This window comes from Trichechus manatus, unplaced genomic scaffold (assembly GCF_000243295.1).
Source record: "Trichechus manatus latirostris isolate Lorelei unplaced genomic scaffold, TriManLat1.0 scaffold00011, whole genome shotgun sequence".
Lineage (NCBI taxonomy): Eukaryota > Metazoa > Chordata > Mammalia > Sirenia > Trichechidae > Trichechus > Trichechus manatus.
The window spans coordinates 23082436-23108648 of NW_004443947.1; the positions used below are offsets into that span (position 1 = coordinate 23082436).

General features: G+C 42.8%; 1 protein-coding gene across 1 annotated transcript in view; it reads left to right on the plus strand.

Moving 5' to 3' along the window:
* Nucleotides 1-26213, plus strand: part of EBF1 (EBF transcription factor 1) — a 501677-nt gene that overhangs the window by 69576 nt on the left and 405888 nt on the right. The window contains exons 2-7 of the mRNA XM_004371251.3: nt 93-211; nt 2130-2286; nt 2824-2887; nt 3514-3569; nt 14235-14308; nt 25893-25961. Of these exons, the coding sequence (XP_004371308.2) occupies nt 93-211; nt 2130-2286; nt 2824-2887; nt 3514-3569; nt 14235-14308; nt 25893-25961 (539 nt within the window). The remainder of the gene's footprint in view (nt 1-92; nt 212-2129; nt 2287-2823; nt 2888-3513; nt 3570-14234; nt 14309-25892; nt 25962-26213) is intronic.

The following is a 26213-nucleotide window of genomic DNA, read 5'->3' on the forward strand; positions in this document are numbered from 1 at the left end:
GGTTTTCTTTCCGTTTTTTTTTTTTTTTTTCAATATTTCAAGGGGGAGGAGATTTTCCACAAGAAAAGGTTGTTTTCATGTTTGGGATTCAGGAAAGCATCCAACGGAGTGGAAGCAGCATGAAGGAAGAGCCGCTGGGCAGCGGCATGAACGCGGTGCGGACGTGGATGCAGGGCGCCGGGGTGCTGGACGCCAACACAGCGGCGCAGAGGTGGGTACCGCGGCGGAGGAGGAGAGCGGCGAGCGGGAGAGCCGGGAGGAGGAGGCGGCTGCGGCGGCGGCTGCGGCGGGGCCGGGCCGTGTTCGTGCGTCCACGCCGGCCGCTCCGCTCCCCTCGCCGCCGGGGCTCTGCGCTCCCGGGCCGCGCTGTCATCGTTGCCTGCGGCCGGAGATCCGGGAGCTGCCTGCGACGAGCCCACGCTTCGCCGGCACTTTTCCCTGCCTCGTCTGTAGCTGTTTTCATTTTGTTTTACTCAGAAGAGGCGTCTCACCAGCATGATGTTAAATATCTGTGTTTTTATGTGATTGCTCTTTCTTTTCCGCTTGTCTTTTCTTTCTTCTTCCCTCCCTCACTTTCTTCCTTTCTCTCTTTCTTTTTTCTTTCTGCCTACCTTCCTTCCCTCCTTTTTTTCTTTCCTTCTTTCTTTTCCCTCCCTCCCTCTCTCCTTTTCTTTCTCATCTTTCTTCCCTCTCCTCTTTCTCCTCTTCCCTCCCTGTGCCTCCTCTTTTCTCTCCTCATTTCTCCCCCGTGTCTTCTCTTATTTCTCCTATCTGGTTCTCCTTCCTTCTCTCTCTAGCTCTCAGTTTTTCTCAGTCTGCCCAGGGAACAGTAGCTACCAACTTTAATTCTGACATCTCCTAAAAAGTCTACTTCACTCCCTGTCACCTCGACTTCTTCCGGCCCCTCTCTCACTCAGCTCCCAGGATGCGAGGCAATGTGGCCTGAAGGCACTGCCCTTGGAGGTTAACCTGGGGGAACTTTCCTGAGCTCTCCCAGCCCTCTTTCTGGGGGCTTCTGGCCCCAAGTGAGATTTTTTTTTTTTCAGGCCCTCTAGCTGGGCTTGGGGCGGGGTGGGCGGTGGGAGAACTGGCGGACCCAGGCCCTATCCAACTCAGAGAGTACGGAAGGGGAAGAAGGAAGATGACGAATTACATCATCCCCATCTTTCAGGGGCTTGGTACAAGTGTCCCTAACGCCTGTTCCCATCTCCGCTGAGCATAAGGATGGGGGTGGTTGGTAGTGAGAGTGAGCTGGGTAACTGGGCTGGAAGCGAAAGTGTGTGTGTGTGTATTGTTTATATGTGTACGCGCGCGCGTGTGCTGGACAGGTTGGGCTGTCAGTGGCCGCCCGGCGCCCCCGGCGCCCCAGCCTCCAGTCCCCGGCGGGTGCGCTCAGCCAGTACCCCCGTTTCTTCGGATTTCTTGAATGAGTGTGGGGATTTCTGCGGAACAGCGAAACTTTGTCGGGATGTGGCTTTCAATAACACTCCTAGTCCCCTCTCCGACAGCAACCATCCCCGCCAGCTCTGAGTCTCATCCCTGGACCCTTCTTCTCCACATGCTTTATCTTGGGGGGATAATGTGACTACCAGAGGCCGGGCACCCGCCGCCGGCAGGGACGTAGGGAGGTTTCCTGGAGGGTGGTTTCTGCAGCGAGAAGCCGAATGTGTTCTCCATCACTTCCCACCTGGCCACGGAGCTGAGACAGGAGATTCAAGGGGGTGGCAGGAACCAATTCCCTATGCCCCCCACCTCTTTCTCTAAGTTGTAAAAGACTCTCTTCCGCGAACGCGGGTTCATCTCATCACCTCCACTTTTCCTCCTCCCCATGCGGAGTTAATCCTTACAGCGTTTTCTCTCGCGCACAATACCCAAACAAAACTTTCACACCTTTTTGGCAAGTTCTGGGGGCGCGCCGTGCACTCGCTGGGGAGACCGGGACACGCGGGGACACGCGCGACCCATTCGCAGACTGGGCCCTGGACGCCTGAGAGGGAATGGAGGGAGCCCACTGAAGGTTTTGGGGGCAGAGAGGGAGGTGTTTGGGGGGTTCACGCGTGTGTGCGGGGTGCCTGGGGACGCGGGTCGGTGCCCGGCTTAGCAGTCTAACTCTGCGTCTTTGGCCGCAGCGGGGTGGGTCTGGCCCGGGCTCACTTTGAGAAGCAGCCGCCTTCCAATCTGCGGAAATCCAACTTCTTCCACTTCGTCCTGGCCCTCTACGACAGACAGGGCCAGCCCGTGGAGATCGAGAGGACAGCCTTTGTGGGGTTCGTGGAGAAGGAAAAAGTAAGTGGGCGCAGCACGGCCGCCGGTCGCCCTAGCCGGGGGAGCAGGCCCCCTCGTGAGGGCGAAGCATCCATAACACACTCCCGCGCGAGATCCCCCAAGCCTCTTACTGTCCCGGGCGAACCCCGGCTTCCCGCCCACGGCTCCCTGCTCTGATAAAGTTCGCGTGGAGCTCCCAGAGCTGGAGAGAGGCGAGCTCGGCTTCGCACTCGAGCGCCAAGGGCGCCCGGGATGAACCCGCCCTCGGTCTCCTGGCCACGCGCGGCCCCTGCCTCTGGCTGCCGAGGCTCCAGGCCCCAGGCCTTGGGAAGCTGTCTTGCGAGCCCCTCGGACTTTTCCGGAAGGGGAGAGGGCGCAGTCGGGGTCTGAGGGCGGCTGGAGGGATCAGAGTTGGCGGCAATTTCTAACGCTTCGGGGCCTGTTTGGCCCCCCGACCCGGGGTCGGCGCTTGGGGAAAGTTGCCTCGAAGTTGATTCACTCATTCACGCCGACCTTTCTCCTCTGTCTCTTGTGTCTTCCCGTCCTGCTGCAACCCAGGAAGCCAACAGCGAAAAGACCAATAACGGGATTCACTACCGGCTCCAGCTCCTCTACAGCAATGGTGAGGCTCCGTTGGGTCTGCGCCCCCACCCTGGGGCTCCGAGTCAGGGCAGAGGGCGCAGGGAGCTCCAGGAGAATGAGAGCCCCAGCAAAGCTTAGTGTCTATCATCCTCGGGATGAACCAGCCTCTCCCAGTTTTGCGCGAGGAGGTTTCACTACAGGAAGCCAGGAGTGACCCGAAGGCGGCTGTGTCGCGCCCTCGCGTACCTGGGACCAGGTGCAGTGCCCCGCCTCTGCTGGGTTGCATTCATTCTCCCCCTCCTTCCTGAGGCCTGTTCCGTCGGCTTGGCCCAGATTCTAGGCCCAAGGCCCTTAGACTCAGGGGGCATCAAGTGGTCGTGGCCTTGATGGCTCCCGGAGAGCGCAGAGGGGTTCCCACCTGGCTGTAAGGGAGAGTAGCAGGTGGAGGTTCTGCCCGATTCCCAGCTGCAGCGCTCCGGAGAGGGGGAGGTGGGGGAGGGCTGGCTACCAAGAGCGCTCCGGAGAGGGTTAGGCCAGAGGCCCTTCTCTGGACACTGGCAAGAGGGGTATTTAGAGCCCCTACCCTGCCTGAAACACCTTTTTTTGGGGGGGGGGACTGATCCCCTCTCACTTAAATCTCCATCGTTCGCCCTTTTTTACTCCTAGGAATAAGGACGGAGCAGGATTTCTACGTGCGCCTCATTGACTCCATGACAAAACAAGTAAGTTTCTTAATTCCGCGCCGCGGGGGTGACTCTAGGGCCAGAAGTTCGGGGAAGTCACGAAGCTGGCTGCCAGCCTCCTCCAGCGGCTCTGAGGGCCCTAGCAAGGGAGCTGGGATTCGAACTTCTTCAAGCTAGTGCGGACTTCAGACCGCGCTAGTAGCGACGGCTTTCTCAGCGCATGCACGTGCACGCGCCGCGTGGGGAAGATGGTTCGACGGCTCCTTTCCTTCAAGGGAAACTCAGGCCTTTTGAATTAAGATCACGGGGTGCTAAGCGGGAAGCACAGGGGCTGAACTTCCTCGGACCCGTCCAGGCAGCCCCAGGGGACGCAAAATGTGCCCAGGGACCTTGGTGAAGAGTGGGCTGAACCTCTGAAACCTAAGTCAGTCAGACCTCCCTCGGGGAGGCAGAGGATGGAGGGGGTTGGGGCAAAGACAACTTCCTCGGGCATGGTGAGATGATCTGAGAGTGCAGATGATCCACTCCACAGATTTTTTTTTTTTTTAAAGTGAGTTTGGTGATGGTGTTGAACAAGGCAGCCACAATTGTTAGAGGATATTTTGCAAAAATCCTCCTGCTCTTGCCTCCAAGTTTGGCAGGAAGCCAGGCTGCACGAGTGAGCTTGCGGTCTTAAAGGTACATGGACGGCATTTTCTTAAGCTTCCCAACACGCGGGTGTCAGGCAGTATACGTTAAGGTTGAGTTATGGCTTAAAAGATACAATTATGAGCCGAGTCAGAAAAGAGGCCTGATGTTTTAATGAGGCACAGAAACTTTTTTTTTTAATTTTAAGAATAAGTTGAGTTTCAGAATTAAGTAGCTGGTTAGGTAGCTGGAGGATTTAGTTGCAGAAAAAAAGAAGACAGCTTTCTTGGATGAGGGAAAGAAATTAGAACAAAGAGAAAAGTTAAAACTCATTTGCTTGGTTGTGATTTTATTATATTCCCTTTAAAAAAAAGAAGTAATGTTTTTCTATACACACTGTCTTGGAAAGTTTCACATCAGGGTATACATGAATATTTTTAAAAATTGATTTTAGACAAGCCATAACTTAAGTATGTTGTACAAAGGGCACACTGATAAGCTTTTGGGATTTTAAAAATCTACTCATGAAGAACCAATTTAATAACAGCTAACTTTTATTATTACTCTCATATTTCATTGTAACTCACATAGAAAACTTGAGGCTATGAAATGTATTTTAAAAAATAATATGCAAATAGCTATTGAAATCTTTTACATGTTATTTGCCTAAAATATTTAGCTTTCTTGAAGATGTCTTTGTTTCTTAGTTGATTATTCAGAGTAAATCCAAGTTTATACTTTGAGGCTTGGTCTTGTTTTCTTTAATGTATTTGGTTATTACACAGCACAATTATTACATTTCACAATTTGGACACGGTATTTCATTTAAAAGTTATTTTTTCCTGCCAAGCAGAAAAACAAAAGCCTGTTTTCAGTAACTATTTTTAAAAATGTATCAAAACAAAAATGTCTTCAGTGGAGTCTTGTTTTCAGAAATTGTCTTACATACCCTGGATATCCTTTCCTGCCATTCTCATTTGAGTTAAAAAAAAAAAAAAAAGAAAAAAGAAAGAGAAGTGATAAGGGGAGGGGAAAGCAGGGACTCTAATCCGTATTCCATATATATTTATTAGGATTTACTTCTTAAAAGATGAAACAATAAATCAGTATATAAGGCATATCTGCTTGTGCAACATCAAATTAGTAATATATTAAATTATAGGCAGCACTATGAAACAAACAATTGTAAGGAGAACAAAATTAGGAGATGTTTGAAGTGATTAACTTCTCTCTGATTTAAACCTCAAAACTTTATTTGGGACCTCCCTAAACAAAAAGCACTGTCAAGAACTGATTTTTCCATTATGAAAGGAACTGGATTTACACAGTCTTATATGAAAGTGGTGGGAGAATAATTGTTTGATTTTTAAAAAACAAATGCATAAAAATAATTTTATTAACAAGATCACAGAGCTTAAGAAAACTGAAGTTTAAGGCATTCTTTGACTGCTTGGTATTATCATAAATACCATTAGTTGAGAGAAAGAGATGGGAACAAGAACAAGATATAGTTTATTTTTAATAATAGCAAGTATGAGAAAGTCGTTTGCCTTAACATGACATCTCACTGAAAGTGAAAATTATAAATGTATGCAATTATCTATGTTTTGGTGGGAAATGACCTGAAAAGAGGTTTAAATAATTATCTGGATTTAATCTAAAAATATCAAGAAAAAGGGATTTTTTTTTGAGGCATACCTGTTTGCTTTCACAATCACTGCCTAAATAACCACCTTCTCTGTAGCTTTCACTCTGAAAGGCAATCCCTGCCCATTATCTTGTCCTTTGATTATGTACGGTAAGAGTTCTGGAAGTAGGTTAGCTTCTTATGTACACAGTACAGTAGACTCCAAAAAGAAGATCAGCGTGACGAAGCGTAACTTTCCCTAATTGTGACCTAATAATTTATATTTAAGGCTTGACATAAGTTAACTGATGAAATGGCTGCCTTTTTTTCCCCTCTGTGTAATTCTTTCAGATCGATTCAGGAATTTGATATTCAGAATGCAGAATGGAATAAGTTCAGTGACGTGATGAGTTCTAATAATGTCATAAATTGTGGAGGGAATACCTAGCCACCATTCATATATCCTCTCTTAGATGCTCTATTTATCGTTATAACATCTTTCGTACCAGAGGTGCAGCTTTATGTGCAAGATGTCATATCCTTGACCTACAGTTAGAGTTAAAACTCAGAGGGAATTGATAGTAAACAAAATCCAACACTAGCTGTGCGCTCTATATTTTCCCAGAATGCTCCTGATCTTGGGTGGGGTTAGCAACTTTGAGACCAAACAGAAATGTATTCAATCAACCAAGATGTACTGGCATGACACAGTATTTCACACCTTTTCACAGTGTCTCATTCGATTATTTTGGGTAACGACTCTTAATATTGGACCCTACCAAGAAAGACAAAGCTTCATTAGACGTGATTGAGCATGAATCTGAGCCCCTTAACTCTATGCCTGTCTTACAGAACACATAGGATATAATGATATTTTAAAAATTTGTCCACCAACTAAAAAATAAGAGGCTTGCTTTTGGGAAGAGTTGTTCAAAACCAAGTTTAGCAGGACTAAAAATAGTTTGTTTTCGTGTCATTGCTGTTTTTGGTATTCTGTTAGTGAGCATGCAAAAAGCCCTTGTAGGATCCAGAAGTTTATGGCTATCGCATCCAGAAACAGTATCTGCTGCAGAAACTCAAATGAACTGGGTGGGGGAGGTCTGAGGTTTAATGTGCCTCATTTCAGATTTTCAAGTAGTATTTGAAATATGATTATATTACGCGATTGCCTCAGTGAGTTATCTTTAAATAGTTAAAAAACAAAAACAAAAACTTTAACTTATATCCCCTCCCACCATCTTGCTTTTAAAAAAGTGGCATTTTATGATTCAAAGAAAGGGTGCCAAATTCCGTAATTATCCAAAACAAAACATTCCCTGCTCCCAAACAGAAGTTTTTTTGGAAGGGAGAAAGTAGTAGCCACGCAATCTTTGCACGTATGGATTTGCAGGTAGATGATGCGGTGAGGGGACCTTAAAAAGTCTCACTCAGCACAGTGAGAATCCAAGGTACAATAATCAGAAATGTTGTCAGATTCCTCTTCCCAGCTAGACTTCTTTATATATTTGTTTTGATATTCCCGGTACTTTAAGTTATTGATGCAAGTGCAGTTTTTCCTATTGATTGTTTCATTATATCCTGCCATGGCTATGTAGATTTGATTAACAGTCCTTTCAGTTCGTGGTTCTTCATCGGTAGATAAACATGTTTTTAGTATAAGTTCCAAAGGAATTCACTAGGCCAGCAGAGAGGTTCTTTCATATATTTGAGGAAACGAACAAACAACAAAAGATAGGGCGCGTTTAGAGGCAGGGGCCCTATTTTAGTAGCTTTCTCTCTCCTTTGGTAACATGTCAAAAATGCAGGTGATTTAAATTTCCTTGCACATAGAGGAATGAAGAAGTTTGGAATTTTTATGCATGATCAGGACCTGTGTTTGGGAAAATGTAAACTCATCATAGTGGAAAATGTGTTGTTTGGAGTCTGGGGGTGAAAACAAAGCTGATGGTTTTGGAGAGACTGCCGGAGCCAGATGGCCTAGTACTTCCCCAGTCTGGCGGTCCAACTGCTCCCTCCTGGATAATATACAGCCATTTGTTCAGGGATATTTACGCTAGAGCTGTTTCCATGTGAATGTTTGAACAGCATTAAAAACGAACATATTAGTAGTGATGCATTTATCAAACTTGTATGACTGCACCAATAGTCTGTTCTCTCTGTCTTTACCTATATTGCTGAGAGGGATGAGAGGAGTGTTTTTGGACATTGGTGAGTTGTATGCAGAGTTGTTGAGCAAGATTGATTTGGGCTTAGTGAGTAATTAAAATATGCAAGCATTTAGACTCAAACTAATGGAAATAATGGCAGCCCCTACATCGAAGCACTGTTGTGAGAATTAAATGAATTCATACATGTAAAGTGCTTAGAACAGTGACAGGCCCATATTAAGTGCTTAATAAATTAGCTGCTTTTATTATTTTATTATTATTATTATTACCCCATTGAGTTGACAAAGCCAATCGTATCTATTAATATAGATGTAAATGTAGTTACCATATGAGTGAAATGTCTTTATTACTACTGGAAGAAGAAATATAATATGGCAATTGTTAGAATGATTTAGTTTTTGTCTTGGTGTTTGAATAGTATAAGGCATTTTAGTTCTTTTAGATACAAAAGATGCATTCTAAAGCTCACTGCTTTTGGTGCACATTCTTTTTTTATTCGAAGCTGTGATGTAACTGAACAGCATACTGAATATGATATCATTCCTTCGCGACTTTCCTAATTCAGCTCTGCAAACGGGCCTGCTTAGCTACTGAGCTGAAATTACATCTTTGCAATTTGTTCGCCAGTAGCCAAGCTGCTAATTGAAGCAAAATTATTTTTTATTTTTATTCAACATTAATGTTGGATGGCTGTTTGACACTGTTGTTTGTGAAATGTCAGATTTTTTAGTGTTTTCTTTGGCATAGGTTGATTTTTTAACTAGGGCTCCTTCACCTACTGGAAATTTCTATAACCACATTAAGTAGTGCTTTTTTTTTGTTTGTTTTTAATGAGGAAAAGTGGAACTTGGTGGTTGAATGTAATGATTAATATTGTAGTGTATTGATACTGTAGGTGTTCATATTGTTTTATGATGGTTTCAATTCTTGGTAATTTGCTACCAAAGGCATGTTGGCAGTCTGTATTAAGAAGCCACCTTATTTCTCAATGAAGGAGGGTGCATCCATGAACTAATTCTTCTCTAAGGTGACAAATTTTGTCTGGCCTTTTATTTTGTATGTGGCAAAAGGAGTAACGTATTTTCAAGATTAATTTTTTTTAAATTTAAATTGAAAATGAGGAGTTTTTTGTTACAGTTTTTCTTCAGTTTCTTTCCTTGGTTCTTTTTTTAACTTGTGATGACAAGTTGGCTATTGTTTGTTTGGTTGTAAACCACGAAAGACTCCGAAATGAAAATTTGTTCCTAAAAAACCCTTCAGATTTGGCTGAACCAAAGTCAAAAGTATTCTCCTCACCCCCTTTATTTTGTCATGGAACACAAAGAGTTAAAACTATTAGGAAAAGTAAGCAAAGAAAAGCCCTGCTCAATTCTGTTTTTCCTTTGGCATCCTATTGAAGTGTGATCCTGGTGTAAGTCCACCATGTATTTTTCGTTTCACTGTGTGGTCTTTATTCATAGTGAGTTTCAGTGAACTTTTCAGATCCAGGGATATTGTAGAAAAGCAAGGAAGAACTACACGTCACAAGATGCCCTCTGTATATTGATTGACTTGTTTTTTTTTTTTCAGAGATATTATGGGATTAAACATTTGAAATTGCTGGTATTTTATCCTTTACCAGTAAAATTTCTAGCACTGTTTTTACATAAGGCTGTGATAGTTTAGCACTTATTTTCTTCTTCTTTTTAATCATAGAAAAAGTTATAGGAAAAAAAAACCTCTCAACATGAAAGTTAAAGAGTATTAAGAAATAATATATGGTATTTTCTGTCTGCTTATTAGAGGGAGGCATTGAGAAGGGGGAAGCTAGTCTGTCAAAAAAATAGATCTGATCCAACTATGTCTGGTTTTGACAACTTGTTTACCAATTTTACTGGGTTTTTAAAGTTGAGATGAAGTTAGTGCCGTTCACTTTTCCTCCTGTGCAAGCATTTCTGCTGCCTTGAGGGATTCGTTTGCCATCGGCAGGCTTAATTTCAGTAGTGTTTTCTACTTGATAGTGTATTTTTTTGTTTGTTTGTTTGTTCTTTGGTTACAAACCTCAGCTTGATTCACCATCAATTGATTTATTTAAATAATATATTTTATATGCTCTCTGTCTCCCTCCCGCCCACCTCTGTAGCAGGCCTCCCATCTTCACTCCGGATAAACACATTGATTTATTTAAACCAGTGTTGTCTTTGTCGCTCTCACAGCAGACTACCTTCTTCATAGTGCGCAGGCGCATGATTTACTATGGAGGATGAAAATAAGCCTTCTTCTTGGTGTTCCATTGTCTGGACCCTAAACCAGCTGTCTGTTAAAATGGTTTCACTTAAAATAGTCAATGCTCTTTATATGCTTCTGTGATCTCCCAGCTGATCCAGCCTCAACCAGCTTTACTCATACCCCACAGAGGCACATATTTAAATTAGAAAGAAAAGCAGAAATTTCTCCCTAAGTTGTTGTTTAAGGATCCCTTGCGTTTTAGGCTTAAAGTTAGGATTTGCTGAACTGTGAACCATTCTTGACATCTGTGCTCAGTGTAGGTGATCGAGATTTGACGTGTGGCTCCCAGTGCTGTGCAAGCTGGAGGGACAATTTGGTGGCGTTTTTAAAAAAGTTTTATTGCTGACACTCTGTATCAGAGACATTTGTCAAATTTAATTGATCATATCTTCCTACGTTGGAGTCTCATCAGAATATTGTTTTTTGGGAACCATACCTTCTGTATGATAACTGTCTTTTTTTTCCCTAACAAGTCTCTTCAGTAACAAAAACGGCTTAGATAGGGTTAGAGATGGATCTGCCTTGAGTGAATTGGACTCCAAAGCTAACCCCATTAATCTAAGGTTCTAGTTTACTCTGTTTACAGGATTTGGAATCCTACTCTATGGAGTCCTACTCGTGAAAAGACTCCTGTTCCACTTGCTTATATTTCGAGAGAAGTCACAGAAGCAGCACTTCTTTCTCAGTCTTCATGTGCTGAAAAATATTCCTATGGAGGCCCCAAGGAGAGGGAGAGCAGAGGCTTCGTGCTTCCACTCCTCCCCCAGAGTTCCTAACTATTTCTGAGCAAATCCAAACTCCTGGTTTCATTTTTCTGTGCTTGATTTTGAGAAGGATTCTCTGTTTTGACTCTTCTGCTAGTAGCGAAGTGGCAGCTTGGTATTTGGTAGAGATGCATTATGGGGACACTGTGCCTTAACAGTGATGCGCAGTCTCCAGAGAAAAAGTCACCAAGACATGATTTCTGGGAGTCCATGGATCATCTGCTGCTTTGGGGGAGTCATGAGCATATTCGCACTGCAGCATAACTTTAACTGAATATCATCATGGGCCCACTGATTTCAATGGAACAAGTGGCCCCAGTAGAAGTAATATTGGTATCATCTAGAAAGAATCAAAGTGAGAAGTTTTGATGAAATTGACACATCCTGCCCTCCCAAAAACATTTTTGTTTTTACAGTACAGAAAACCCCACTAATATCTGTGAATTTATGTCCCGTGTTACTTACATTATTAGTATAGTATGACAGAAACTAAAGTTGAAACAGAGGTTATCAAAGGTTTTAAGAAAACACATAAAAAATTAATGATGATAGGATTTAGCAGAAGTGCGTCATTAAAGCTGTTTTTTTTTTTTTTTTGCCACGTATTAGATCTAATCAGTTATTTATGTGTTTCTTTGATTTTGTAGCAGTGATTGCAGTAAACAAAGCAGGAAGATATGATTTTGGGTTTTCAAAAACAGTTTCAATTTACTTAGTGCATTTTCTTGAGTTAAGCAACTTCTTATATATTTGGAAAGGTCTTTTAGAATACAGGAGAAAATCATCAATGCTTGCTTAAACTAGTGGATGAAAATTTGAGAAGTAGCATTATATTAATATAATCTAGATTATCTCCCCAGAAGATAGGTATGAATTACATAGGGTAAAGTGATCGTTTTACAGTGAAGAAGCCTGGCTGATGACCTCTGGTGGGTGGCAGACACCATTTTAACCAAGTGATCAGATTGCCAGTAGTGGAACTAGTTGACAATATGATTTGATATACTGAGAAGAACTCAGCATCATCTCTGTGGTATTCTTGCCCCAAAGAGCATAACTTTAAGCATGGGTGAACATCAGACAAACTCAAATTGAGGGAAATTTTACAAAATAACTGGCCTGTATTCTTCAAAAATGTCACTGTAATTGCAATACAAAGACTCAAGAACTGTTTCTTATTACAGGAGACATGACAACTGAATGCAATGATTGGTATTGGCTTTTCTTTTGCTATTAAGAACATTATTGGGTAATCGGTGAAATCTCAGTAAGGTTGGTAGATTAGATTATCGTATCAATGTTAATTTTCTGATTTTGGTAACTGTGTGGTAGCTATGTAAGAAAATTCCTTGTTTTAAGGAAATACATGCTGAAGTATTTAGGGCATGTCTGCAACTGACTAGCAAGTGGTTCGGGGAAAAAAAAAAGGAAAAAAAGAAAGAATAAGGCAAGTGTAGTAAAATGTAAACATTTATGGAATCTGGTAAAGGGTATCCTGGAATTTTTTACATAGCCTTGAAATTTTTCTGTAAGTGTAAAATTATGTCAAAATTTTAAAAAAAATTAAAAAAATACAGGGTTATGATAGATTAACCATAGAAAATGGTTTTGATAAATTAAAAACAACAACAATGACAAAAAATAAAAAACCCATTGCCATCAAGTCGATTCCGACTCGTAGTGACCCTATAGGACAGAGTAGAACTGCCCTGTAGCATTTCCACGAATTGGCTGGTGGATTCAAACTGCTGACTTTTTGGCTAACAGCCGAGCTCTTAACCACTGTGCCACCAGGGCTCCCCCAAACCATTGTAGTCAAGTCAATTCTGACTTATAGCGACCCTATAGGACAGAATAGAACTTCCCCATAGGGTTTCCAAGGAGCGGCTGGTGGGTTTACACTGTGGACCTTTTGGTTAGCAGCCGAGCTCTTAACCACTGTGCCACCAGGGCTCTTTGATAGGTTAGTGATCAGGAAATGTTTTCTCCTCACGCAGTACTTTTCCTCGTTTTTAAAATTTGTTGATATTTTTGTTTTGTAATGTGGTTATGTATCATAATCAGAACCTGCTCTAAGGACCTGCACACATGGTGTCTTAAGCTACACCCATCACTTCCAGGTTCTGAAAGTCCGGGTTTGTAAACAGACGCAATAGTGCTAACCACAAGTTAGTCACTGCAGTGTCTGTATGCACTAAATAAGATGGTCTCTGGTTGATTTAAGTCGTTTTGTCACCAAGAAATTGAGGGCTGTGAGAATGTGTGAAAGTAATTTTATTAACAATTTGGAGCTGTGTTATATTAGTATTATGCAGTGATACAGTGTTAAATTAGTTGCAATATATTCCCATTCAGAACATTGCTCTACCGATAGCTGGGTGCTTTTCTCTCGTCCAATTATTAACCCATAGATCTGCCAGGAAGCTGAGGTCCCGGAGAACCTTCCTGGTGACCATAAGCAAAATGTTTGTATACACATTACAAAAACATCTTGTCTGGCGAGGTGGTTTGCGACTCCTGATTTTGAGAGTTTAGATGTAATTCTTTTTAGTTTAGGGAAAGAATTCTCTGGCTTAAGCCCTCTCCCACACTCAGCATATGGCTGCGACTATTACTGTTTGGGTGGGTGTACACCCTGGGTGTGCACATGTTTTTAGCCTGTTGGCGGGAAGTGGGATTTTCCCTGATTGATGATTCATCTCAAAGAAGACACAGTTATTGAATGGACTTGTTTGCCTCATCCCCACTTGTTTTCTAGTACTAATCATAAGAACACTAAATGTTGGGGCTGGAAGTAGTAAAGTGAGAAAAATATACACATATATACATATACACACTTGTACTTACGTATATTAACATTTAAATCAGTCCACATGCACTTCTAGGTCTTAAATAAATAGTATCTCAATCTGCTAGGACTTCTTTTCCTCTTCATTTATTAGATTTATTTTTATTCTGTATCTAAAGGAGAATTGTGGTTGTCTTGACGACAGAAGCCCATCCCACACACTGATCCAAAGACGCGCATCATAGTACAATGGTTGATGGGGCAGAGAGGAACATATCCAGTTCCACTCAATTTGGGTTGATCCTTAAGAAGGAATCTTGAAGCAGTCAGCCCAGTGAGGCCTTGGGCTCCTGAAAGCTAATTGGCCAGCAGCAATGGTGAAGTGCTGAAGAACTCAATTGTGATAGTTTATTTTCTGCTACTTGGCTCCATTCTTAACTAAAATTGTGCCTTTGTTTACAGGCCATAGTGTATGAAGGCCAAGACAAGAACCCAGAAATGTGCCGAGTCTTGCTCACACATGAGATCATGTGCAGGTAAGAAATACTTCGCTTTCTCCCTATAGTTAGCAAAGACAAGATGAATTTGTATTTCAAATTTAGGTAAACTTAGGTCAGTTTTGGAGTATACATTTATCTTGCTGCTATTAGACAACCTGAAAGGAACTGTTAGATGTGGGTACTTGTTAGTCAAGTGTCAGGCATCACGGTGCTTCTCAATTATTTATTAGATTTCATCCTGAAAAACATACATTTTCATTTTGGTATCACACTGTTAATGGGCACAAAGCAGTACCCTTCCCTTCTCTCTTCTAATGGAATAAAGTACAATATAACCCCTTTAGTGTTAATATAAGTGCTCAACTGCATCACTAGGAAAATGAGTAAAAGTTCTATTGATGTCAGCGGCAGCCTCTGTTTGGAAAACACATGAAAGTTATAAAACCGATTGCTGTTGAGTCAATTTTGACTCACAGCGATCCTATAGGACAGAGTAGAACTGCCCCATAGGGTTTCCAAAGCTGTAATCTTTACAGAAGCAGACTGCCACATATTTCTCGCAAGGAGTGGCTGGTGGGTTCGAACCGCCAACCTTTCAGTTAGCAGCTGAGTGCTTAATCACTGCACTACCAGGGCGCCTTTGAAAATTATAGTTCCCCTTTTTATAGTTCTTCCACTTAAACATATGACCATATGTATTTAAGTATCATTCCCTCTTGAAATGTTTGTGTGTGTGTGTGTGTGTGTGTGTGTGTGTGTGTATGTAAGATCTCTAAATCTTAGTTACCCTGTATTTCTCAGAGGGAGTGAGCTTTTGGAAGGATGGCAAAGATGAGTCCCTGGAAGGTATAAAAATTCATGTCACCCACAAAAGAGTGCCTTTAATTTTGCCAGTAATCAGACTGAAGTTACAATTGAAAACAGGCAAGCTGACCAAATTCTCTTCCATGATCTCCATGTATGAGAGGGTAGATCAGAGAGTAGCCTTCTAACTTGCAGCTTAGAATTCTTGTTTTTCATGAAATAATACTGGCACCTTGCTCCCAATATATTCTGAGTAATTGGATGAAGCATGACAATACCACAAAGCGTCAGAGAAAGTTACTCATTGCTTTGTTAGCCATTCAGGCTCTTCCTGGCACAATGTATGCTTGGCTTCTGACTGTTACTGACCAATCCCCTTAGAGCTTCAGCCGCCCCTTGGAGTAGGCGGGCTCTGTTTGCTGCTGCTGGGTCTGTGGGGATGGCGATCCTAAAACTCTACAGGTGGAAAGAAAATAGAAAGGGCTTAATGTGCTCCTTTAGTGGAATCCCAGATACTAACTTCTATGTCTGTAAATGTGTTTGCATATAAAAATGTATGCTTTTTTAAAAATATACTTCTAACATATTGTTCTAAAATATACAGGAGTTTCACCAGTTTTCACTTTAGGGATTTGTAAAACTTGTCAATTATTCCAAAAATAGGTTGTTTTTCTCTAACTTTAAAGCAGTAGCAGAATCCAAAAAAGTGGTGATGGATTTCTTACATTATTAGGCAAAAAATTGGTGTTATACTGGAGAGAACAACTGTACAATTAAAGCTGAGTTGCACCTTTCAGAATTAAATTAGTGAAATCCATTCTGAAAAGCATTAAAAAATGACCTCCTTAATATTACTGTTTTTCGGACCGTATCCCTGTTTTAGCTCCCCACAATTAGCGTGTCATTAGGATGAATTTTCCATGTTCTACTGGATGTGATTCTGGCAAAATAAGAGACAGAAGAATAGATTTCAACCAACAGGCCAACTAAAATCTATATATCACAGATTTGCATCTCATATCTGCACATGCTTGGACTATGCTAGAAATAATTCTTTTCTTGAAATACTTAAAGATGTATTATGCCTTTCACACACAGGTCTACCCTCTGTTAATACAGCTTATATTTTTCTTGTTTTTAAAATTCATTGGTCCAAAGTACCTTATTATGCTTGTTGGTTTTCTTTACTGCTGATGTTCTTTCTATTTTTCAGAAGCATAAAAATAGCAAAAATAAAATTCTCAAGTCACTGAAGGCAAATGATGATGTTTGTACTGCGTGGCTAAGAGGGAAAAGCCATATTCAAAATGTCATCCTGCTAATGTTACAGATTACAGTTTTCCTGGCTGTGCATAGATGTGTAAGGGGTACTGTTTGTTTACTAGGCCGCCATGACCCTATTACACAAACCTGTCATCTATTGTGTGGCTAACAGTCTTTTAAATTGCAAATCTGATGCTCTTTAGGGGGCTTTAGGAAAAAAAAAAAAAACTCTCACTTTCCACACCATCCTATTTCTCTTGATTTCTTGCCTGTTGTAAGTGGAAGTTGGGATGTGCTGAATTTGCACCAGGGGTGCAAATGCAAGCTCAATTATAAGCATAAAATTAGAGTCTGTTCACCATTAATCAGCCTGGCTAATTGCTATGCACCACCATTTGCCATATGGTGTGAAAGACAGCTTGCTCTCCCCAAGATGAAATTTCTTCATTGCAGACATGAAATCGTGAGGGCCCGGCATTTTAAAATAGCTTGTTTTAGATATTTAATTTCTAAACAACTTTCTGCAGTGCTTTCTATCAAGGCTAACGGCACAATAAAACTTTGCGTTTATGTCACAAAAGCTGTATATTTATAGTGCGTGCAAAGGAGACATAGAGAATTTAGAGTGACAGGAAAGGCCTGGGAGGATTTTGTTTTGTCACAGGCAAAGGGGGAAAAAATGCAAAACACCAGAGAGCTGTGTCTCAGGTGGTTGCAAATTTAAAAAATCCGTTGTGTTCTGACAAAAGGGAGGCCCCATTTCATGGACTGGCTAAAGGACTTGTCACCATTGGATTATAGTTATTGTCATTCTTAGAGACAAAACCTCTTCGGTTTGGTGGTATGGGACTGTGTCTATGGAATTCCAGGACAGCTTCTGCATTTTTGGTAAATTGGAATCTATCATATCAATCAGCATTACATTTTGCTAATACCTGGTGGTTAGGTTCCTAAAATAATATGGCCCCTTGAATGATTGTTTAAAGCAGGATTCCATAAGGGATTTGATTCAGAGTGCATCCTGGCATCCTGTGTTTAAATGTGAGTGGAAAATATGAACTATGCTTGATAGGGTGAATCCAGCTTCCAGCCCCCAGGCAGGTGGAAACAGGTTTTCTCCCTCGATGCTCAGCACAGTTGCGGGGGTGGTGCTCTGTCTCAGGAATGCCTCTTCTTTTCCATTAGCAGCGCCTGGCCTCTTGTCGGGACTGTGAATTCTCAGGGCTGGCCTGGTCCCTTGATATGTCCCTCTTATGCTGGCTTATTCCAATATCATCCTTCGGATTCCAGCTTAAGCTTGGTTTCTCCAGGGAAGCACCCTGGCCCTTGGCCTGAGTTAAATCTCCTTGTTATATATTCCCATCATTCCCTGTGCTTTTCCTTCACAGCACTCTGCCCACTTGTAATTATGTGTCTGGGTGTTTGTCTGCCTTTGCTGGACTAAGAGCTACTTGAAGGCAAGGAAGTTGCTCGGTTTTTCTCTGTGCTTCGGTTGTCGTGTTTGTGAAATAAAACCCATTGCCGTCCAGTCAATTCTGACTCTTAGTGACCCTATAGGACAGAGTAGGACTGACCCATAGGGTTTCCAAGGCTGTAAATCTTTATGGAAGCAGACTGCCACATCTTTCTCCCGCGGAGCACCTGGTGGGTTTGAGGTGCCTAACTTTCGGTTAGCAGCCTGGTCCTTAACCACTATGCTACCAGAGCTCCTCGTTAGTGAAATGGGGGATAATAATATTACTTATCTCAGAGGGTAGTTGTTAGAATTAAATGATAAAGTCTCCATTAATGCTTATCACAGTGCCTGATACATGTTAAGTACTAAGTGTCTATATTAATAGTAGTATTAAAAAAGCAGTTAAAAAAAAAAAGCAAAAAATGCCATCGAGTGGATTCAGACTCATGATGGCCCCATGTGTAGCACAGAGTAGAACTGTGCTCCACAGGGTTTTCAATGGGCTAATTTTTAAGAAATAGATCAGCAGGCCTTTCTTCCAAGGCATCTCTGGGTGGACTCGAGCCTTCAAGCTTTTCATTAGCAGCTGGGCGCATGATCTGTTTGTACCACCCGGACTCACCACAGTGTCTAGCAAAGCCTCTGGCCCATTGTTGCTCAAAGTGAATGAAGATCAGAGAACATTGAAAGGAAGTGAAGCATACCAAAACATTAATGTACTTTTTTATTCTACTTGTGATGGTAAAGATGTTTTCATTCTTTTAGCACCTACTGTGTGTAAAGCATCGCTATGAGTCGGAATCGACTCATTGGTAATGGGGTTTACGTGCCAAGCGTTGGGGAATGCAGAGGCGAAAAAGAGTAGGAGATCTTACAGTTTCGCCTGGGAGATGAGTGTTGTAAGCAGATAACTAGAATGCACTGTAGAAAGAGTTAAAAGTAATGAGAAGTTGAGGTAAAGGACTACACTGTTTAGAGAAGGGAGGGAATATTATAGGTGCATAGACATGGAGGAGCCCTGGGTGGCGCATCAATTAAGTGCTCAGCTGCTAACTGAAAGGTTGGAGGTTTGAATTCACCCGGCAGCTCCAAAAGAGAAATAAATGCTTGACTATGTGCTCCCCTAAAGATTACAGCCTAGAAGACCCTATGGGGCAGTTCTACTCTATCACATGGAGTGACTGTGAGTTGAAATAGACTCAACAGCAAACAACAAGTAGCAGTGGAAATGGGAGGCAGGGTGGGATAGATTTAAAAGGGTCGTGAAGAAGTGTTTGGGCAGAGTTTTCGGTGGTCGAGGCAGAATTTCTCCGTGGAGAGGTCTGTAGGTGGATGAACCTGTGGGCTGGAGCTGAACAGAGAGAGTCCAGGTGAAAGATAACCGACTTCAGAGGCCTTTTCCCAAAGGTGAGGGTTGAAGCCATAGGCTGAGTGGGATTGACAAGGGTGAGAAAACAGAAAGAGGCCCTGGATGCATTCCTGGGGAATAATTCAGCAAGGAGGAAGGTCAGGTTCTAGAATTTAAAAATTCTAGCATACAGGGCATAGAAATAAAAATAAGGGTGTTTCAAAGAGGAGGAGTGGTCCATATATAATAATTGCCAAAGAGGTCCAGATGGTCGTGAAGCCTGAGAAAAGCAGCCAGAAGGTGAGCTTTGAGAGAGAAGATTCAAGTAGGTGCTGAGGCCTGAAAGCCCATTGTTTTATGGAGTTAAGGTGACAAAGAGTGATGGCAACTCTAGGAAGAAGAAAATTTGGCAGTGAAGAACTGAACTCAAGAGAAAAGAAGGAGCAAGTTTTTGTTTTTTGTGTGTGTGTTTTTAAGAATGGAAAACTTGACAACGTTTGTAAACTGAGGGAAAGGATTAGCTAGGGAGTTGTTATTGTTGCTGTTGAGTTGATTCAACTCACAGAGACCCTGTGTGTCAGAGTAGAAGTGCCTCATAGAGTTTTCTAGGCTGTAATCTTTACAGGGGGAGCCAATCGCCAGGTCTTTCTCCCCACAGCTACGGAGTGGGTTCAGACCGCTAACCTTTTGTTTAGCAGCCAAGCACTTAACCACTGTGCCACCAAGGAGAGTTGTTAAAAATGTAAAGCAGAGAAAGAACTATTGATGGGAAAGTTCCCAGATGAGGTAGAAGAGATGAGGACCTAGAGCTCAAGAAGCTTGAGTTCTGAAGACAGATAACTTATTTTAGGACATGTGGGAAAAAGAGGATAAAAGAGTCTATGTGTGTAACAAATTCTTTAAAAACTAGTCATCCTTATAACTATTAATCAGACTGTCCTGATTCCTATGTGTATATCTCATTATCTAGCCACTTTGGCTAACTAGGTAAAGCATCTGGATTTTTACTGTAAAGCTAAGAAATTGAAATGGTTCCTTTCTCCAGTTGAGAGAGCTTTTTCCTACAGGAAGAAGTTCCATGCCCCTGGGATGAGGAGCTGCAAGTCCCATGACCAGGAAACATTTAGATGTTTCTTGCTCTGATTAATGAAGCTGCAAGTCAGCTCACTGGAGATGCGCCACCTGTGTTAAGCTGCTAAGGAAGAGACTCAGACGTTTTCTTTTCCTTGGGTGTGCAGAATTGTTTAAGAGACACACGACCCTCCCTAGGGAAGGGCTGCTGGTTTGAGTTCGCAGTGTACATGCCACACCAAGTGCTGGGCACCCACTCCTGGGACTGGCCACGCTGCCTTCCTGTCACATGGGCTGCCACTGGGGAGGGATGTAAAACAGTGGTAGCATGGGCTGGGATACTGCTTTGGTGATAGAATGAGTTTGGAAACTCCAAGCCCCCAGACAGATGCCTGCTTTAAGGGGCAAATGCCAAGTTTGTGCCTGGCATAGTGCCTGGCACATATAGTCGTTGTTAGGTGTCCTCAAGTCAATTCTGACTCATGATGACCCCGTGTGACAGAGTAGAACTGCCCCATAGGGTTTTCTTGGCTGTAATCTTTATAGGAGCAACTCACCAGGTCTTTTCTCCCGCATAGGTGCTGAGTGGGTTTGAACTGGCAGCCTTTCAGTTAGCAGCCAAGCACTTAACTGTTACACCACGACACATATAGTAGGAGCCTACAAAACATTGTTTTGAATAGAATGAAGGCCTATCAGTTACATACTAATGAAGATATAATTATCGTTTGATTTTTCAAAATTATATAGTAACTTTTCCCTCTAGATGCCTTTGCATCTGTTTCATTTACTGTATTGTTTCAGCGTGAACTCTCTTCTGCCTTAAACATCGTGAACTTGTTCTCTTTTCAGCCTGTCCTCCTTGGTTAATGCCTGTATTGCGTATGGTGAAGGTTGTCACCCACTTTCTTGGTCCTTCTGAGTTCAGTGGAAAGAACTAGGGCTGTTCAGCTTAGAGAAAGGAGAACTCATGTTAGCATGAAAGACACTCAGGGTGATGAAAGACTGGTACTTGCTTTGCCTGGCTCTGGGAAGTTAGAACAAGGAAGCTACAGGGGGACAGACTTCAGCTCAGTCAAAGGGAGACCTTCCTGCCCCCACTCGGTCATTATTTTTAATGGGAAACTAATATTGCAATACAAAGCAAAACACTGCAGAAGTATGAAAATAAAATATGTGTCCTCCATTTTTCCCCACTTGCTGTTTCGTTCCCTATAGGTAACTACTTTGAATTTTCTATTCATTCATTCGAAAAACTATTTCCTGAAGGCCTACTGTGTACCAGGCTTCATTCTAGTTGCTGGGAATATAGGGATTAACAAAACAGTCTAAGGCCCTGCCCTCATGGGGCTGATTTTTTAGGGAGAGAGACAGACAATAAAAAAGAAAACAAATAAATATAAAATACAATGTGGTAAGCACTATGGAGGAGTCCCTGGGTGGTGCACGTGGTTACGCACTCGACTATACTAGCCAAAATTTGGGCGGTTCCAATGCCTCAGGAAGACAGGCCTGGTGGTCTGCTTCCCAAAGGTCACAGCCTTGAAAACCCAACGAAGCAGTTCAACTCTGCACACATTTGGTCACCACGAGTCACAATCAACTTGATGGCAATTAGCAGTAACACCAAGTGCTATGGAGAAAAATAAAGAAGGATGGGTGGACATCTAGCTGTGGGGGTGGTCAGGGAAGGCTTTCGTAAGGTGGTGATGTTTGAGCAGAGGATTTAGTGAAGTGAGGGGGTGAACTATGGTTGGGGCAAATTTCGTCTCTCTCGCTCTCATTCTTCCTTCCAGAAATAGGACCATACCATACGTACTATTCTGCAACCTGGTTTTCTCAATTCACAATATAATCTAGATTTCTTTCCATGATAGTAAAAAAACTTACCTTAGTCTTTTTAACTGCTGCACAGAATTCCATATTTTTTAATGGGATCATACTGTAGACACTATTTTGGAGGCACTTGAGGTGCAGAGCGGAATCCTGAGGATGCCGTTTTGGAATGATGACTATGTGATGCAACGATATGATCTGAGAAACAGGAAACCTGCTGGGCCATTTTTCCTACTTTACATAAAGTTTTCTTTATGAGTGTTAAGTGACTTCTCTGACTCTTTATTCTGTTTTTTTTTTTTTTCATTCTCTTAGGTTTTTTTTTTTTTTCCATTCTGTCCTTCCTTCTACATTTCTGACCTTTCCATTTGTATGTTCCCTGGGTCCCTTGGGATACAGGACAGAGGGGTGGTTCTCACTTACCCTATGCTTAAATTCATCTGGCTTCTTTCAGGAGCGTTGTACTTTTAAAGAGATGAGGACGGTGCATAAGTCAAAGGACTGGTCTCAGGCCTGGTGTAGCACTTGCTTGGAGGAGGTGGTTTGGTGTATGGGGTGGGTAGGGGTGCATCTTCTAACCATCAGCAGTGCTTGCTTAGAAGGTCAACTTGGCTTCCTTTTCCTTTATCTGTTACCCTCCTCTTTGCTTGGATTGTATTATTATATTTTTCCCCCAATGCATAACATTCATTTGTTAAGTCATTTCTTCCTTCCTTCATTCATTGACTCAATCAGTCAAATATTTAAGCTTCTCTGTTCTATCCCAGGCCTTGTGCTACTCGTTGTTGTTGTTAGGTGCCGCCAAGTCAGTTCCGACTCATAGTGACCCTATGTACTACGGAACGAAACCCTGCCCGGTCCTGCGCCATCCTAACAATCGTTGTTATGCATGAGCCCATTGTTGCAGCTATTGTGCCAATCAATCTCGTTGAGGGTTTTCCTCTTTTTCGCTGACCCTCTACTTTACCAAGCATGATGTCCATCTCCAGGGACTGATCCGTCCTGATAACATGTCCAAAGTATGTAAGATGTAGTCTTGCCATCCTTGCTTCCAGGGAGTGCTCTGGCTGTACTTCTCTCAAGACAGATTTGCTACTCATTAGGTAAATAAAATTGACAATTTCTTCCCTTTATAAAACATGTGGATTAGTTAGTTAGATAGTAACAAAAAATGCATAAAATATGGTAACAGTATAATTTGCATTGTGTTAAGTGCCCTGAAAGGAAATGACAGGAGGAACACAGCGTAGATGAAGGGTGGATATCAGGGCAAACCTCTCTGAGGAAGTAGCATGTAGGCTGAGGCATGGAGGGAGAGGAGAGGTTAGCTAATTAGGGAGCACCCAGGCAGAGAGACCAGCCTGGGGCTGGGCCTAGAGTCTGAAGGAGTGTGGCACATCAGGGGAATTGCAACTGGCTTGTGTGGCCAGAGCTCAACAAGTTGGAAGAGGGCAACAAGAGGTTGGGAGGTGGTCTGGCATCATGTCAGCTCATGGATAGATTCTCAGCGCTGTGGGAAGCCATAACAAGGTGACACAGTCCCATTGAAGTTTTGGAAAGATCACCTTGGCTGTTGTAGGGGGTCAAAAGTAGAACTAGTGAGACCAGGTGGGAGGCCCCGGCAGGAGTCCAAGTGAGGGATGAACATGACTTTGACTAGGGAGGGAGGGAATTGGATAGGCTTGAGATGTAGATGCCAGTCCAGAATTATCATGCAAGCTGGAAGGGTCCCTGGAGGGCATTTAGTCCAGGCAGGACTGTAGTGAGGTGAGAAAAAGGCCTCTAGGGACTTGCATTGCCCACTTGCTGTTTTGAACAAGACAATGAAGGAGAAATAGGTCTTCCTGTCTGTTTTCCTCTCTGGGTAAGGGGATTTGGGCTCTGTGAATGGTCTGCCTCTGCAGACTTGCTGCCTCTGCAAAGCACAGGGTGGGTTTGCTCACTCTTGGAGGAGGAAGCGGAGGAGGAATCTGGAGGAGGAAGGGGCAGGCAGTGGTAATGAAGCTTTCCTTCATTGAGCTCTTAGTAGGTCCAACCATGGAACCCAGCTTTGCACCCTTATAGCACTGAATCTGTGCCCCCACACTGAGAGATGGCTACTACAATTGTAGTTTTACAAATGAGGGAATTTAGTCTATGAAAAGAAAACAAATAAATATAAAATATAATGGAGTGAGTGCTATGAAGAAAAATAAAGCAGGATAAGGGGATAGAGAGCTCTGGGGTAGTCAGGTGACACAGGTAGGTCTGTCTGACTCCACAGCCAGTGTTCTTAACCACTGTGCTCTTCTGGCAAGTTCTTGACATGTAGTAGGTATAGGGGATCGGAGTTCCGATGACGGAGTTTATTTTTAAAATTATTTTTTGCATTCATTCCAGCTGCTTGTGCTTCCCATTCATTTATGTCTTCATCTGTCTCTTAGATATTGGAATAAGTCTGGAGGAAATAGGTTCCCCTGAATCAGAAAGGGAAAGGATAAAATGTGGGTGGAGTGGCTTTTGGCTGAGGCATTGACAAAAGAGATACAATTCTTAATATTGCCTTCTGGGGACGTGACAGACAAACAGAATGAGCACGAAGCTGCTTCTCTTTTCAGACATAGTTGCAGCGAGGTAAAAGACTTCCCAACTTTGGTGAGAGCCTCTCTATGCAGAAGTATATTTCTGGTCCTGAAAATGAAGTTCAAAGTTTGGTTCTTTCCAGCAGCTCTCTAAATTTAGGCTCTGTGATTCACTAAGTCCCATGTGTGTTTGCGTGTATGTGTATATAAGGGAGAGGGAGAAGAGTGCTTTTTTTTTTTTTGAGGCTCATGGTAAGGTTAAACTGTTGGATAACCTCCCCCCATCATTGACTGATCAAATATGTGCTTTTATAGCATGCCCTTGGTGTAGACTGGCCAGTGGACACATTTTTTATTTGCAAACAAGTCTCAGACGGATAGTCTTACTTTGATTATGGGTAATTTTAAAAAACACAAATTTATCACCCTTTAGAAACATCTCAGTTTGAAAAAAAAACCAGAAAACTGACAGCCTTAAGGTCAGAGCCAGGGTTAGATTTTGGTAGCGGTCACTTCCCTCTCTTATAGCTGTTGTCTCTGACCTCATAAAGAACGTCTCTTATCAGGGCCGTGCTAACCATTGGATCACTGTCCAGAATGCTCCCAGGGAAACTACATGGTGGCCAGGGCAGGCCATAGAAACCACAGGGTGTATGGACCTCCCCGTTCTCTTTCTTTTCTCCTGCTTCGTCCTCATTTTAATCATTGTGTTGTATTTTTATTCTTATGAAGACAGTTCAAAAGCAAACAGCTTTAGGATTTTGGAAAGTCTGCGGTTCAGGGAAATTTCTCCCATTAAAGAGAAAGAAGAAGAACAAGGAATCCATTGAATACAAAATGACTGAAGGGGGAGAAATCACTCATACCTCACTATTGACGTGCTCCACACAGTTAGTGTGATCTTGAGAGAAGAACGTTTGAGCCACCCACAATCCTGAATATTCTCATTGGGTAGATGTGATAACAATGTACTCTTCACAGTGAACTCTTCCAACACTGCGGGCAGTGATGGGGAGACCCCATCTTAGGGCTGTCAGCAGTGGCTGGGGGAGAGCCCCTCTCCCGCCCTCCTTCTTTGTGCAGGCAGGGAGAGGTTAAGCCTGGCCATTAACCCATAGATGAACCAAATAGAATTTTCTGTCTCAGGGATCCGTTGATTGCCAGGTATGGCTTTGTGGTAATTCTAGCATTTGCAGCCTAGCAATTTGAACCTTCTGTCTGCCTAAATGATGATTTTACATTGTAATGGTTGTACTAAATCCTTTTGCTTTTGCTCCATAGCCGCTGTTGTGACAAGAAAAGCTGTGGCAACCGAAATGAGACTCCCTCAGATCCAGTGATAATTGACAGGTAGGGACCACTCTTCTTTCGCTGGATTCTTATTCCTCATTATAATGAAACACCTGCCTTGTGTCGCTCATGGGCAAGGGTTAGGAATGCATGTGGCCGAAATACGCCTGTTGGTCACAACAGAAGCTGCGCCGGAAGCTGCGCCGAGCGGTTGCGAGTCCTCAGAAAGCCGTACGGAATGTTATTTGAAGGCCTGTTTCTTGGATTGCTCCGATTTTGTGTCTAATTCATGCTCCTAGAGCGATATATATA